The 17,857-nt window shown below is 39.1% G+C and overlaps 1 protein-coding gene across 1 annotated transcript in view; it reads right to left on the reverse strand.

The window, feature by feature from the left end:
- LOC124276730 (lethal(2) giant larvae protein homolog 1-like) overlaps window positions 1-17,857 on the reverse strand; it is a 154,143-nt gene that overhangs the window by 115,038 nt on the left and 21,248 nt on the right. Inside the window, 3 exon segments of the mRNA XM_046712371.1 lie at window positions 13,123-13,195; window positions 15,683-15,826; window positions 16,896-17,008. Of these exon segments, the coding sequence (XP_046568327.1) occupies window positions 13,123-13,195; window positions 15,683-15,826; window positions 16,896-17,008 (330 nt within the window).

The following is a 17,857-nucleotide window of genomic DNA, read 5'->3' on the forward strand; positions in this document are numbered from 1 at the left end:
ACAGGAAGCCAGATATGTAAATTGGGTATATACAAGCGAAAGGAAAAAGGAGATATAATTAAGTATGTACAAACAATGCAGTGAGATCAAAGAGCAGAATACAATGATAGGGTTTGTATTTACAATAAGGGCAAGGGTGTGTTTACATAGCAGAGTGATTAAAGCAGATTGACTTTGAGAGTCTATGATTAACCACTCTGCTATGTAAACAGACCCTAACCAACACCCAAACATGCGACAGTAACTGGCAACGAATGATATATACCAGGCATCATTAATAAAGGGTCAAATGATATATAGCACATGCAAAGAAAGGTTTCTCAGAAATTATTGAACCAAGAGTGTCATCATTAGTGGTGTAACAATTCATCGATAGTATTGATGTTTGCATCGTCAACTACGCGATACGAAAGTGCATTAACACAAAACACCTTTAGGCAATATATCAGGATATTTATACCGCAAGGGTCCATGATACATCGATGTATCGCCACAAGAGATGATCTATCCTGATACTACTAATGTAAAAGAATGTTTCTATTAGCTGCAAAGAAATTGTGTGTCCGATAACTTCAGCCTGCATTATTCACAGCAATCACTATCATATTGCATCTACTCGTGCCTCGAAATGAAGTGTAGTTAACAGAAAATGGACACGTATACATATTGTTTCGCTAAGTCATATTTAGTGTAGCTGGACAATCACATATCAAAAAACTGTTTTCGCGGTGGAAATGGAAATAATGAGATCGCTCGAAACTTCATCTGTGACAGGTCAAATTGTTCCATGCACAAAAACTATCCGGCATTACACCAACATGCTGTCTCATAACCTTAGTTATGATTATAAATATTTTATATTTATAGAACAAAACCTACAATTGAAATGATGCAATGCTAGAATATATTTCTCTTCATAAAATATTAGTTTCAGATACTAGATTGTTCCGATCACTGCATCAGAATTCATCCTGTTATATACTTCCTTTCAAAAGTTTAGTCTCACTAGTGTAAATATAGCCACTAACTTCAGGCAACTGTTCCCAAACTAAATTTTGGAAGATATTCCATACTGTTTGAAGGTACTGTTTACAAATGAACTGATGTATTGTAAAACAAATTCGTAACGTTGAAAAGATTATTGTCATGAGTTCAGTAAATGATAAAAATCATTGAAAATTGGCGATTTCTTAACAAAACTTTACAACAAAACAGCTGTTCACATGCACAATATTTGCACATGCTTTTCAGCAATTTGATCCATGATCCTCTTGCTGTGTAAATATAGTTGCAAGCAACGATGATGGCTCCTTGGCTTTAGTTCTATCTATTGTATTTGAGGGCTAGCAATCATCATCCAAAACGGAGCCAGAACACGTTTTTGACAGGCGAGCAGATCTTCCAAATACAGCCGGGGTCATGTACCTTTCACTCTCCTACCCAGAGTTCCATGCGGCAAGCCAGCATAGTACCTCTGCCACAGGCCAGAAAAATATGACGATTCGTCACATCTTGCAATGTCCATTCAATATAATGCACAGATTTCTTTTACTCTTATTTTTGACAAGTCTACACATCTAACTAAACATCTTTAATAGAATGGTTTAGTTTCACTAAGAAAATATCCCAAAACATGTAACACTATTTCGATTTGCGTAGCGACCCTTTGTTTACATAGGTTGTACGGCTCCACGTGCTGTCATCGAAGCCGACAGAGAGCAAACGATGCAGCCAGTTTGATATCTAAATATGTACTGTCATAGACCTTACTGTCACAGTTGTGGAAGAATATATATGCAACAATGTAAAACATTATGAAGAGAACGCCGAAAAGCTTTCATGAGTCCAGTATCTTCTTATTATTAATATGCACGTTTGATTACAAACAAGAGAAAAGTCTGGTCACGTGATATGCAAATTAGCCTGTGGCAGTGATGTTATGTTAAGTCATCGCTGTGCCAGAGTGTGGTACCTTTTAAGAAGTTCTGGAGAAGAAATAGTCCCCTCTTTAAAAGGCTGTATCTCAGTTGTTCTTGGGTCTACGGTCAAAACAATTAGTGTTCTGGATTCACCAAGACTTCATCTACCATACTGGCACTTTTTGTGCAGAATTTGCACAATGGTCACTGAACATCAGTTATGGAAAGTTTGGCATGTCTAGAGCTGATAGTTGGAGCTCAGCACATTTTGGGAGCAAACTACTCAGAAAACTGTTGACAAACATGGCCAAAAACTGAAAACAAAAATAACTGCCAAACTGACCTTTTAGCGACTTGGTCTGTCCTGGCAAAATTGTTGGTAATTTGATTGTGCATCCGTACAAGAGATTTGGAAGTGTTGGAACAATTAGTTCTTGAGATACTTGCTGTCAAACTTTGAAATTTTGGAATTAATTTTGAATTATCTCCCCTTTGCTATCAGGCCTAGAGCCTCGGTGGGCATCTGTGTGATTTTTTGTAAGTGATTCGGAGCATTGATTTAGGAGGTATGTTTGGTACAAAAATCGGCGGATAATAATAATAATAATCCAAACGATTACAATAGGTCTCCTGCCTAGAGGCAAGTAGCCTTAAATATGGGTCGTTTAAGACTTCCCATCTCTGGGAAAGGAAATGAAGCCTCCATCCTTTATTCTGTCCTCTCACTTAACCAGATTCTGTCAAAACAGGTTCCTCAAATAGCCAGAGTGGGATTTGGCTGACTAGGGTTAGTGTTTTGATAACACTTAGTCCAGATGAGCCATAGTCTGCATCAACAAAATGCTCAATTGGTGAGTTTGGGCCTGGTTGATTACTCAGGATTAGGTGAAGTGGGTATGGGATAGTCCATATATTGTGATCAGACAGGCTTTAGCAACCATGTCGGAGTAAAAGAATGACAAAACGCAGTGATAGAATTAATGAATATATTTTATATATCTTATATATATTTTATATGCTCAGTTGATAAATTAACTCGGCCGTGGTCCATCTCCGGCTCATACAAGTATCAGTGGTATAGAGACACACAAAAAATCACACTGGATTGTGAGAACTCAGTTTTAAAACTATGTTCATGGAACATTAACAGACTTTTTTCTAAGTTGAACGTTTCTGAGTTTATCAAATTTGTCAGCAACTATGATCTGTTTTTCCTCTGCCAAACAATGGTCAATTATTTCAAGTAATCAAAAACATGTGTGCATGTGCAAGGGCATGGAAGTAAATTTATATATGTAAAAAATCATTGTTTATGATGGTTATCTTAAAAAGGTTGAAAAATGGTTCTACAGAGGTATGCAGATGTCAGTAATTACACAGTATAAATACATTTGTATAATATTCACTTCTAGACTAGTATGGTGACAAGCCATCCTCAATAATCTCCAGGGTATACGTTACGATAACTCTCCACTATACCCTGGATGCATCCACGGCTTGTGCCGATGATTTTATTACCTCCCTTGGCTGGCTTTTTATCCAGTCCGGTGCCTACGCTGGAAAGTCACCAATCACTACTCACTTTCACGTCTTAAATTATCTAACCGTTTAAACTTGGCAACACAATTGATGCAGAGGTACTCTGAAAGAAGAAGGAGTTCTTTCATATATTTTTTTTAAAGTTTCAGATCTGTGAATTTGTCTATATTACTTCCCAAAAAATCTGAGTGGCGCTGCGAACAAACTTTTGCGACTGCGACCGCAATCTTTGTTGACACTGGCAAGCTCGGTTGTAACGGCGGCTTAGCCGATTGGCTACTGTGAGAATACGGAGCCAGCCAAGGGAGGTAATAAAATCATCGCCCCAAGCCGTGGATGCATCCAGGGTATAGTGGAGAGTGATCGTAACGTATACCCTGGAGATTATCGAGGATGGGTAACAAGCATGTGAAACTATTGCTTTGCAAGTCAGGAAAGCGTGTTTTATTTATTTATTTATATATTTAGTATAGTCAGTAAATATTCTGATAAAAACAGTAACTAAAATGTTTGACACTAAAATATTAAGAGTAAGAAAAGTAAAGAAAGCGTTGACCGATCTGCCCTAATATGTGATAAGTGTGACACTGTGGCTGTCGATGAATTTCATTTCATTTTGGGTTGTCCTTACTATAATAGTAGCAGAAATAAATTCATTCCAAAATATTTTCATCGCTATCCTTCCTGTGAAAAACTACAACTTATGTCTTCAACAAATGTTGATATTTTGAAGGAACTTGCATTGTATTTCAAAAGAAATCTCTATGCAAAATGATTCCCATATTTTGCAGTAACATGATTTCATGTGTTATATAAACTGAATTATTATTATCATTGTTAGATGTTGTTGTAAGAATTAATGGAAAACAGGGAGAAGGACTGCCCCACTTGGGAACTTAACCTGCTCTGGTGAGACGCCACGGTTCAGTGGTTATAGATATTAGGCATTCTGGGCTCTCTGCTAATTAGGTGATGTGGGGGAAGGTTAGGCAGGAAAATCAGGTGATGTGGGTATACTCCAACTCTGGCTAAGTGAGAGCGAACCATACAATTACCTTATCACCTAATTACAGATCACCTAATTATCCTGCCTAACAATCTCCCTCATCACCTAAGCCTAAAGTCCAGATCACCTAATATCTGTAATCACTGAACCGTGGTTACATCCCATTCTAGCTACAATCCCAGTTTGCCCTAAAAAATTACTTTAACCGGAATGGGAAATGATTTTTTACCTATAAAATAATGGAACAACCTATTTACCAGTCACTGAAGGGTATGTTGTTTGGTTTGGAGAAAGATTTCTCTAAGTGAAACTGTATTAATAACCCTAACTAAAACAAAACGTTTCATACAGGTAGAGGGCATTCTAAAAGTCACCTTCCGTGATTAAAACTGAACAAAAAGTTTTTAGTAAACTCGCAATAAACACACAAAATAGTACTCGTATTTCTGCCTAGTATGGAATCACCCAACAGTAAATGAGCAGAGGGGGTATCACATGACATGACCTCATATGTGCCTGTTGCTGATGGGGCGGTGGGGTAGCCTAGTGGTTAAAGTGTTGGCTCGTCACGCCGAAGACCCGAGTTCGATTCCCCACATGGGCACAATGTGTGAAGACCATTTCTGGTGTCCCCCGCCGTGATATCGCTGGAGCGGCGTTAAACCATACTCGCTCATTGATGGCTTCCTCTTTGATTTACCTCACAACTTAAGTGTCCATGGATTCTGAAGCAATAAAAGATGTTCCTGATGCCTTTCTGAAATGGATGCTAACTATCAATAAGATCCGATTTTTACATCTTTCAAAACAAACTTCCAGTGAGGTGAGGTGAGGTGAAATTGGGATACTAGCCTAGACTGAAGCTGGTTTTATAGTGCTAGCCCACTGAGATACCATGCCGCAGTGAAGCATGAATACCCCACTCAGACACATTATACGACTCCGAGCTGACCAGTCCTTGTTGTGTCCATTAATGCCGAACGCCAGGCAGGGACCAACAAGTACCATATTTTAACGTCTTTTGGTATGACGGGGAAAAATAGAAATTGTCTGCTACAAAAAGGACACTTTTGCAAGGAATTATTTTCTTGAAAAAAATAATTAGGATATCAAGTCTCCATACAAGATCCCAGCATGGTCCAGCAGAGATAATACAAGAAGACAAAGTCATCAATATCCCCCGAAAGGCAAAATACTCTTCATGATTATGTCTACAAGTTATGATTATGTCAAATATTTAGGTGTGTATATAGAAAAGTGGAAGGAGAGTATTGAAAGGTTTTTAAAGTTCTGCTCCAGAAAGGAGCACTATCACCAATTTCAGGCTAAGTCAAACTTGTTGCCATGGAAATGCCAAAAATATTTTATTCAGAATTCCAAAACTACCAAAAGGCACCAGTACACCACCAGATCTATCTATGTGCCAAGTTTGGAGAAGAAATAGTTAACAGTTTTAGAGTTCTGCTCCGGAAAAGAGCACTACCACCAATTACAGTCTAAGTCAAACTTGTTGCCATGGAAACGCCAAAAATATTTTATTCAGAATTCCAAAACTACCAAAAGGCACCATTACACCACTGGATCCATGTATGTGCCAAGTTTGGTGAAGAAATAGTGAACGGTTTTAGAGTTCTGCTCCGGAAAAGACAAATGTGCACGGACGGACGCACTCCATTTTAATACCCCCGCAAAACGCGTGTTGCGGGAGGATAATAAGTGACACATATGTTATTGCCTGAAAACTGGTGAATTATAAAATACTAGTCAGGACAATGTATATTTCCCTAGTTTTGCTCGGTCATAACCTCAGAATGACATCTTGTCAGCCAATGAGAATACAGAACAACTTTCTCGGTACACACTACTGACACTACAGCGGTACACACTAAGGCGAGTCTGATGCTAATGTGCATAATTGGACAAAATGGAAAGCATTGAATGTAATTGTATACCGTAATTTTTCGGGGCTCCAAACCAGAACGAACGTAATAGCGAAACATTTTCCAGCTCATGTGAAATCTCTTACTGATTTTGATAATGTGTATATTTCATCACAATCGGACTTGATTTTAATCTATGTTAAAATACCACTGACAATAAGTTGTAACATGGAATGATGTAGCATAAATGAATCTCGCGGACACTGCTTCCTTCTTCAGCCTAGCTGTTGGGATTTTCACGTGTGTGCATGTCCCTTTCAAATGCATCCGACTTGAAATGATCGGAATATTTCTCCTTCCTTTTCACTTGGAAACAGAATAAATGGTGGCTCTTTCCATTGTTCAATGATGCCGTGCATCCCCAGGCAACGCAATACACCATCGTACCATTTACAAAAACAGGAACATGATTTGTATTACTGTAGTGCTTGGTCTTTGGCAATATTGCGGACTCTCGTCACATATGACGTCAGGAGCGGAAAGGTCAAGTGAGTTCCAGTGAAATATGCAGAATGGCCGAAGCTCAGATAACAAACTATTTTCGCGATTAAAACCTAAATAAACATTTTTTAATTAAAAATTGGGGTACATGTTTCTGATGACTATCTTTCACACAGCAAATTATTTCACTTTTCTAGTATTCTCCTTTAAATTAAACAAAATGACGATATTGGTGATACTGAATGGCAAGTTAAAAGTTTCAAAGCTGAGGTTGGTCTGTGTACCTTCATGTACATGTATGGCATGTTTTGAACCTTATACTCTAATAAAGATACATAAAGACATGTACAATGATATTGTTTGGGGTGTGTGTTTTTTTCAGAAACAGTTAACATATCTATTTAGTCTTGCAGATTATCATCTCAAAGTTAGGATTAACTTAATCACTGCATCTACTCCCATGTCAAATTATCAAAGTTTAATTCTCAAAAAACTACCCAAGGTGGTACAAGAGAATACAAATATACATATGAATGGGTCGGGCTAAAATATTGACAACCCACACATCATGGGGTTTCCAGGTAATTATACTCCTCACAAAAAGTTAAGCAACAAGTATTTTTTTCCACATATTTTCTTCATGGGTATATGAAGTTATTACTTGGCATATAAGCCATGCAGGAGAACCCTTTACGATTGATGAACTTAAAGCATTTCCCATATTGTTTTTCTGATAACATTGTTAGCACCGCCTGAACGCAACCACCCTCAAAACTCACATGCAAAATGCATGGAAAACATGTGCTATACACGTCGCACATGCGTTCTGATTGCGTTAAAACTGCCAGCAACGCGACAAATTGTTGACAGTAACATTTGAGAAATGGCTAGGCCACTTGACACCAATTGAAGTTGCTCAAATTGTTGGAATGGTGCAGGGGTCAGACCCAGAGTGCTGTTGCCAACCATTTCAATGTTCATCGGCGTCATCTCCAGAGCGATCACTGTCCACCAACAGACCGGATTGATGACTGAGAGACCACGCCAGGTCGCCCAAGGGTGACAACTCCCAGAGAGGACCGATACTTGGCCACCCTAGCCCGGCGGAACAGGTTCACCACAGCCAGATCTCTCCAGAATGACCTCCAGAGAGTTGCTGGGAACAGAATCTCCACACAGACAGTGAGGAACAGACTCCATGCTGAAGGTCTCAGGTCCCGAAGACCAGTGCAACGTATCCCACTGCCTGCACACCATCGCCAACAGAGACTGAATTGGGCTAACCAACGACGTAACTGGAGAGTCAATCGCTGGCGTAATGTTCTCTTCACAGATGAGTCAAGATTCTGTCTGGACTTCAATGATGGTAGGGCTCGTGTGTGGAGAAACCGTAATCTAACGATACGCCAACTGTAATGATTGCTGAACATGATCAGTATGGAGGTGGGAGTTTGATGATCTGGGCAGGAATCCAAGTTGGACTAATTTAACTGATCTTGTGGTCATCAGACGAGGTACCATGACAGGTGTGAGGTACCGAGACGAAATTGTCACACCTGTGATCATTCCGTGGCTCAGCAAGCAGGTCCTAACTTCATCTTCATGGATGACAATGCCCGGCCCACATCGAAAGCAAGAGTTGTCACTGATGTTCTTCAGACCAACAACATCACCCATATGGACTGGCCTGCAAGGTCTCCTGACCTGAATCCTATTGAACATGCTTGGGACATCCTCGAAGGCGTGTGTAATGCGGCCTCCACGTTCGGCCCTCAGACTCTGGATCAGCTTGAACAGGCATTGCGGAGAGAATGGCAGAACATTCCACAACAGACTCTAGACAGACTCATCTGGTCAATGCCTAGACGCCTTGAAGCGTGTATTCAGGTCAATGGTGGCCATACACGCTATTAAACTTTGGATCAGTGCTCAAAACTGACAGTAAAAGTGTTTTCAGACATTTTCATACCCTGATGCAACACATTTTGCACGGCTTTTTCAGTGACACTGTTTTTGATGATTTGCAAGTCAGTTATTGTTCAATGAATTTTGATTTCTTTGTTGGAAAAGTGTGTGGATATGCTTTATCTTTGTTATGTTTGATTCAGTTGTAATGATCATGAGTAAAGGCATATGTACTGACCAAAAATACACTTGTTGCTTAATTTTTTGTGAGGAGTATATATTTAGTGGTTTCCAAGGTCCAATATTACTTTATGAGCACGAGTTATCTTGGCAAGGTGCAGAGTTACATCATGCCTATATTTCGGATAAGGCACATGCATGTGGTGCCCTTTTGGCAAGACCATGACAAGCCACAAGATCATGGCAGGACAAATGCTATCTGATGAAGATGTTTTGAGAGAAATCTCCGACCAGAGCGAAGATGATGACTGGACCCATGTTCCCAGCAATGAAGAAACTTCTCATGGATCTGATTCTGACATTTCTTGACATTTAAGTGTTAAAAAATATTACTTTTTCACTTTTATTATTACGAGTGGGTTATCATGTACTTGCCAAACTGATCATTTCATGAATTTTGATATTCCACTATCCACCCAATTTGGAAAGCCTTTCATGTAATTCTTCTATTATGACTAAACAGATGATATGCACTTAGAAACACATTACTTAAAAGGTTGTATGCTCTGGATAGCACTAAAGCTGAGATACACAACAAATGATGGGTATCACAATTTTGGTACAAAAACAATTCCACATTTGGAGGGATGTCATTATAAACTCACATCCATCTTTGAAAGTGATCGCAGTCTTTTTTAATTTTTTTCTTTCTTTTTTGATTACACAAACTAACTAATTCCAAATAAACAAACTTTGCAGGTAACTTGATCTCACACATCGCGTGTGGCATGTGAACTTTGTGTGCAATGAACATTTTCACTTTTTGCATGCTTTTTGACACCTGATGTTGAAAATTGGAGATCAGTTGATTATTCTCTAGCCTCTGAATGTTGAGGAAAACATGTTTATTTCAACTTAAATTGTGCGTACATCATCAGCATCTCCATGCCGTGGCTATGCTGGAGACTAGACGTGGCCAGACATTTTGGTGTCCATCGAAACACAATCTCATCTCTGTGGCGACATTTTCAACATAATGGGAACATGGGAGGAACGGTGTGACATAACGTCAGCAAGACAACCAAATTCGACTGACCCATCTAAGGAATCCATTCCAGACTGCCAGTTTGACTGCTCGGACCATTCCTGGCGTACGTCCAATCAGTTCCTATACAGAACTGACAGAGGGAGCACAACACTCTGCCCCGACAGCCTGCAATACATCCGGTTTTTTCTCAAACGTCACCGACAAACACGTCTTGCCTGGTGCAGACAGCATCTACGGTACAGGAGACAAGATAGAGATGGTGTTTTGTTCACTCACGAGTCGAGATTTCACCTGGACAGCTCAGAGGGCAAAGCAAGGCTGTACAGACGGCGAGGTGAATGGTGTGCTGACTCGTGTGTTGTTCAACGTCGTCAGTTTGGTGGCAGGAGCGTTATGGTATTGGGGGTTCCCCCCCTCCCCCCACATCTCTTGCTCGGACACAACTTGACATTGTCAAGGGCAAGCTGACAGGTCTGTGATACAGGGATGAGATCATTAGGCCTCATGTGCTACCGTTCATTCTAGGACAGAAATGTAACTTCACGCTTCAGCAAGATAATGCCTGTCCACATGTTGCTCGTGTTGTGACATATTTCCTGAGACAGCAGAACATTCCGGTACTACTCTGGCCAGCCGTTTCTCCAGACCTGTCCCCTATCGAGGAATGAAATGGAGCGATGTTTACGTCAAGCCCAGAATCAGTCATTAACGTTAGCTGAATTGTGACAAGCGTTGGTTCAGACACGGAACATTGCCCAAGCTTTCTTCAATCGCTTAGTGTCGTCTATGCATTGTCGTCCAGCCTGCATCAACGCCAATGGTAGACACACATGATACTGAATTTGTGAACTGACTTTTTTTTACACCACATCTCTCCAAGGGCGTGTCACGATGCCCAGTGTCAAATCATACAGATTTCGATCTTATCCTGTCAACAGTTAAACAGTAATTAAGGAAAAACATCACAAATCATGTTATTATCCTTTTGTATTAAAACGGCATTACATCAAATAATGCACAGATACTTACTTCCATAAGTATATTTATTTTTCTTTAGAATGACAGTCGTCCATTTCCCTATTAGTGTGAATCGTATGTGGGTTAACACAAATACAAATATCGATCTTTAAGCAAGAGTATGACAAACTCGCTTTGGCATTAAATTGATAACCAACACAAAAGGTTTACAGTAGGTATCTTCGAGCACATAAAAACACAATTTCCTGTAAATGAAACATACTGTGTCCTTTTTTGCTCACGACCAGAAGTATAAATGATTAGAAAATAGTTTTATTTTATTTCAAAAGTCACACTAATATTTTTCATGAATGACCAAACTTTCAAAAGTGATTCTCGAAAGTAGGTTTGTGTTTTAACACTATCTTCTCCCGACCCATTCATATATTACATGAACAGACAAGAATGGTGATATCAGTAACATAAGCCATTTCAACTTTTAACATGAGAGGGATTGTCAACATATGTTTTGACTATGTTGTTACAACCTTGTGCTATCATTATGTTAAATACATGTATGATACACAAAATGGCAAAACAAAATCAGTTGATTGCAAAAATGAGGTATGAGTACATGCATTCAACCAGTTCAGTGAACAATGCTAAACTGAAGCATTATTGTTTATCTTTCTGGGGCATTGCTTAAAATGAGATGTACGACATTCTAGCACGACATTGTGTGATACTCAATTCTGATTGGCTGAGAGCTCATCAAAACCGTACTTAAATGGCAGTTTAAGACCGCTAATTAAAGTGACCGATTCACCGCGTATGAATACAACGAACTCGTTGACCCTATTGTTTGTAAACAAACATGTCGGACATTGGCAATTTCTATCTCGGCAGCATCTTTGGTGTTTTTGAAGTAAAAAGCGAATGGTTTGAAGAAGAATTTCTTGACCCTAATCCCAGTGAAGAAACTACGAAGCTTGAAAATCTGCCAGCAGCTCAAAAGCAGCAGAATATTTAAACCGGGTCCAGATCTACGTGTGTTGACGTTGGCAACACAAGTCAGCCCACACGTCCTAACCTGACCGCTTCCGTCCCAGGCGTAATACCCAGTCCTTCCACTTCCACTGTCCATGTATCCCACATAAAACGTGGCAAGTCAGGTGTATGTGCGTATGCTTGTACTAGCCCAGACTGAAGCTGGTTTTATAGTGCTAGCCCACTGAGATACCATGCCGCAGTGAAGCATGAATACCTCACTCAGACACATACTGACTTTGAGCCGACCAGTCCTTGTTGTACCCATTAATGCCGAGCCAGGCAGGGACCAACAAGTACCATATTTTAACATCTTTTGGTAGGACACAGTCAGGGATCGAACCAGCGACCTTCCGCTCTCCGGGCGGACGCTCTAACCACTACACCACGGAGGCGTTCCTGTGTATGACATTTATAATCTTAACTGGTCATCTCCTTGGACGTGTCTTCCATCACATCAACCAGTTCAAGGCAATGCTACTGTTTCTTAACCTGTCCATTGTTCTATATAATGATATATATGTTCATATCTATATTGTCACCACCCGATATTCCAAATGCCTCTGTCGGGACTACATCGAACAAGATTTCCTGCTCGTGGGAAATGCCGCAAGGTTGAGCTGGAACTCTGTTCACCTCATTTAGGTCATTGCTGTTTTGTGTATTTGTTTATCACGTATTGTATAGCAAACTGAAGAAGTTTAAACTCAACATATTCATCCTCCTAATTATGAGCAAGTTCCCCTGTCGACATCTACGTGTTGGCAGAACATTGCATTTCAACAATATGATTCACAACATTTGTTGGAACACAATTATCAAGATTGTCTCAAGACATGCCATATTTTGCTGCCTTGCATGTGAACTGAAAAGATGGCCACTAGGAGATCATCCCATCATAGGAAATAAACCTTTTACTGAGAAGATTGAGCTATCAAACTTTGCGTACACTTTAACTGGTATATACATTTAATATAAAATGCAGCAAAACATCCATGTAGCCAGGAGCTATGAAAAAGATCACTATACAATTCTTTAGGTTTTTTAAATATTAGCATGCACATTCTGTGAGCACTTTCCAGAGGCAACACTGTGATAATTTATGCCAAATTCAGCTTCTAAGTGCAAATAGCTTCTCACCTTATTTGGATTTGTTGGATGTACTGCAATAGCCTCTACAGCTCCTGGATTTACTTTGAAGTCATCAGGAACACTGTAATGGAGAAAATTGTGTAAATTGTAAATAGTGCATTAAAATTATTTCATGGGTTCCTGTAAGTATTGTGTAACTTAGAGTTTCAATCAATAAACAGACAAACTTTAGTTTTTGTACAATTATTTTTTAACACTTTCATTGATATACAGTACTTTCTGAATAACCAGATATTATACATGAGAGACCTATATACTCAACACAAGTCTCCATGCAAAATGGGGAAGGTGAGGCAAGATAAAATGGGATTGAACATCTTCAAGGTCATGTCACTTCTACAGCAATGATCATGCACATGCATAAAGACTAATAAATAATATTAACAAAATCAAATTTTCAAAAATGTCATGATTATTTTCCAATCTGCCTGCCCTACCCTGTATCTGGTGCTGACAATGCATAGCAAACATTATTCATGCTTGCTTTGGCCCTTAACTCTGTATGTTTGACAATATGAGGAATTTTTTGATAATAATGTTCATTTTTCTATCTAGTATTTATTTTTGTGCCAAATATTTCTTCAGTTGTCCCTTATTTAATGATGCACCGTAGTGTTGGGAATTGGTTAAAATATCATAATTGATGATTGCTTCATTGCAACCGATCAATCATCGAAAATAATTGGTTAGTGTCATTTATGAAATTTGTTAATGCACAAAAAAATTAGGAAAAAACCATGTAGTTCTTTGGGGGGTTTTGGGGCAAATTTTCACATCTTTAAAGGATGACTAGTATGTTAGGAACATAAATTTCTTGGAGTCTTTAAGATAAATTCAATCATGACTTGGAACGAGCATGTAGTGCTTATGAAATGTAACAGACTAAACCAACCTTGTGAAATGAAAACAAGTGTTCCAGAATTGTTTGTGTTCGATTATGAGAAAACATGATCGATTGCTTGGTCGTTTAGTCACTGCGACCAATCTTCAATTATTTCAATTAATCGGACCACCACTAATGCACCGACTGTTTGAAATCATCCACCCTCTCTACAATGCCTTATGCTGCAATTAATTCAGCAGGCTGAAGGTTAAATATACCCGAGGGACATATACCAGCAGTTTGTGGGAAGATGGACTTCTGGCAGTTTGTGTATACAATCACCACAAAATAAAGATCTGCTGCTGCATTTCAGAACAATAGCAATACATATCTACTTATTCTCTGAAGATAATGTTAGCAGCGTTTAAAATTCCCACCTGCCTGACCGTCCGGAACAGTCTAATTTCATCTTAGACGGTCAAACTTCAAAAGTAGCCTGTCCGGTGGTCTGTTAGATATTTCTCTGATCATGATTGTGAGGCAGAAAATGCAACAGATTTCTAGTCTGTACTCCAGGCCATGTACCTTAGCTTTAACGTTACAATACATGCCGTAAAGTCTATTTTCATCTCGGACGGTCAAATACTAGTATTAAAAGTAGCCTGTCCGGTGGTCTGGTAGATATTTTTACCCCTAACAGTAAATATTTCATAATATCAGGCAGGTTCTCCTTTCATCAGTTTGAGGTGTTTACGGTATTATGTTGATTATGTTAAACTACTTACGACTGGACAGTTCATGTTACGATAACCAATCATAACACATGTAATTCAATTCACCTAAACTCTGAGCATTGCCTGTTAGTGCCATGTCGTTCATTGCAATGCGTACAAACAGTAACCTGACTTTGTTACTGATTTTGTTTGTTTGTTTATTGTTGAAAACCGGACAGGCAAGTTTGTATCCGGACTGGTAATTTTTTACATGCCGCACTGTGTGTAAACGTGTGGAAACAACCTCAGTTCAGAGGGATACTTGCCCATGAAAGGTAGGTGAATATCGAATTTCTTTGCAAATATCGAGTTAAGAGTAATTTTGCTTGTTGGGACCATGAAATTATATTCAGATATCCGAAATATCGAGACAACCGTTCTGAGTTAAAAGAGCTTGAATAATGATAAATTATAACGGATTTTGCCGGGACCGAGATGTTATATCGAGACAACCGAGATATCGAGTTAACAGAGTTTAACACAATGGTGCTCGACTGTATTTTGCTTTTTTATTGTTGTAAACCGGACAGGCAAGTTTGTAACCAGACTGGTAATTTTTTAAAGTTACCAATCCGGCTGTCTGGCTTGGAATTTTTAGAGTTGTTAGTTATAGCAACTACCAACTATAATGAGAATTAGGCATTGATGTAATAGAGATAGCATATTCACACAAGTGATCAAGTAATAGCTTTTGCTCCATATCTGACAATTTCCTATTGATTTTGACATGATTGCATTTTCTGTGTTAATAAAGCAATATCTCTCACCTCCGCTTATGTTTGTGATTGTAATTGCTGGAAAATACAGCCTCTTACCTTCTTTCTTCAGGATTTACAATCACAAACCTCACCTTGAAATCACTGTTCATCTGAAGTAAGTCATCAGAGCACACTGACACACTGTAATGTAAACTAAATTACGCTGAAATATACTTCAACAAACGAGTACATACTTTTGCATGACTACATCCTGATGTATAAACTGGTCGAGAAGAGAGAAGGAAGCAATGTCCAGCATATATATGCTGCCACCTTCTGTTCCCAAAAGAACCTGGTCGCCATCCAGAGACAGACAGCTAGTAGATACCTTTGTCTGTCTGCAATACACCAAATAACAAAGACGTAAGTTACAATATCCTAAACTAAGAATTGCACCAGAAATCTTCAGAAATCACTGCTTTAGCAGATTTCTGTCCTTGGTTAAAGGGCAAGTTTACACGCCAATATACCTATTTGTCTTGCACTTTCTACACATAAAAGGTATTTGCCTGGTAGTTTCATAGCCAAAACAGTACAGATATGACAAGTAAATAATTCAGTTTGGGCATAATATTGATTCATATTCAGTAATATACACATCATGGTGTCTGTCCCTTGCAATATGTCACTGGTGCCACACAGTTAATGAAAGACATCACTATGCCTCATTAAACCCATGTTACATTGGCATACTAATGCTGACAGTCAAATGGACATCCAAAGATGTAATGATCTGCAATGATTGCAAATTCTGATAGGTTGATTGTTGTTAAATGCCAAACCCAACAATATTCCAGCTATATGGCAGAGGTTGTAAAAACCATCAGTGCCAATGAAACTTTTGTATGGGCAGGAAATGAGTGAGTTTAGTTTTACGCCGCCCTCAGCAATATTCCAGCTATATGGAGGCAGCCTGTAAATAATCAAGTCTGGACAAGACAATCTAGAGATCAACAACATGAGCATCGATCTACACAATTGGGATACGATGAGATGTGTCAACCAAGTCAGCAAGCCTGACCAACGGATCCCATTAATCGCCTCTTAACGACAAGCATGGGTTACTGGAGATCAATTCTAACCCAGAATTTCATGGGTCAGATCCATCTAGTAATATCCATGCTTTTTAGCAATAATCTGGAAAAACTGGTTCCTGTGGGACAATATTAAGGGAAAGTAAGTGAGTGCGTAAATGTTGCTTTCAGCCGCATCAGCAATTTTGCAGTATTAAGGGAGGCATAAACATAATAACAAAAAGCATCAAAACTTAGGAATTAAAAACATATTTAATAAAAAAAATCAATTAGGGAGGAGAGACTTCTTGTCTTAATTAACTTCTCTTGATGACATTCTTCAAATCAATTGAGCAGCCTAAAGGTAAAAGACCTTCAATTTCACATAACTCACTTGCTTTCTGGAAGCACGTATTCTTTGACCTCATCCAGCACAGACTTTCCATTGTGTAGGTTGACTTCCCACAAATGAAGTGAATTGTCACTGCACACACTGACCACACGACCCTGAAATACCAGAAGAGTGAGTGAGTTTAGTTCTACGCCGCTTTTAGCAATATTCCAGCAATATCACCGCGCGGGTGTGTGTGTGTGTGTGTGTGTGTGTGTGTGTGTGTGTGTGTGTGTGTGTGTGTGTGTGTGTGTGTGGTCTGGGGGTCGGGTTGGGAAGGGGAGAGAGAGAGAGAGAGAGAAAACACCAGAAATGGGCTTCATACATTGTACCTATGTGGGGAATTGAACCCGGATCCTTGGCATGACGAGCGAAAGCTTTAACCACTAGGCTACCCCACCACCCCAAATACCAGAAGGAGATTCAGGACAGAAAAAACAAACAAACACATCATGCATCACGGTCCTAGAAATTAAGTCGGGATAACAACAAATGAACATTTACATTAGATTCAGAAACAATATAAACACAAACTTGAGTCCAAAACAGTAACAAAAAGGAGATCCTTCACCATGCGCACAGAAAGATCCACAGAGCATAAAAAACAAGCATTGTCACTAAGGGTACATAATCTCCCGCCGCAAATTATCAAACTAAACTTAAAAAGTAATGAAAGTGAAGGTCATAGTTTAAGATGAAGTTAAATGTCAACAAAAACATGACCAGTCAACATCTCTTGATATCTTGCTCTGTAGTTGTTCAAGCACACAAATATTTTCTCAAGACCCACTTTGACCTTGCCATGAATATCATGGTGTATGAAATATGCAAAAACAGTAATAAAGAAATTGCTTATCAAAAAAAATATAAGAGAAGTCTTGAAAGTCTATGAAGAAAATCCAGTGAACCATTCTTCAGATATCTTGCTGACAATCTTAACATGTAGGTTAACATGCTGAAATCTT

Source organism: Haliotis rubra, unplaced genomic scaffold (genome assembly GCF_003918875.1).
Source record: "Haliotis rubra isolate DU_JTF1 unplaced genomic scaffold, ASM391887v1 Scf212, whole genome shotgun sequence".
Classification (NCBI taxonomy): domain Eukaryota; kingdom Metazoa; phylum Mollusca; class Gastropoda; order Lepetellida; family Haliotidae; genus Haliotis; species Haliotis rubra.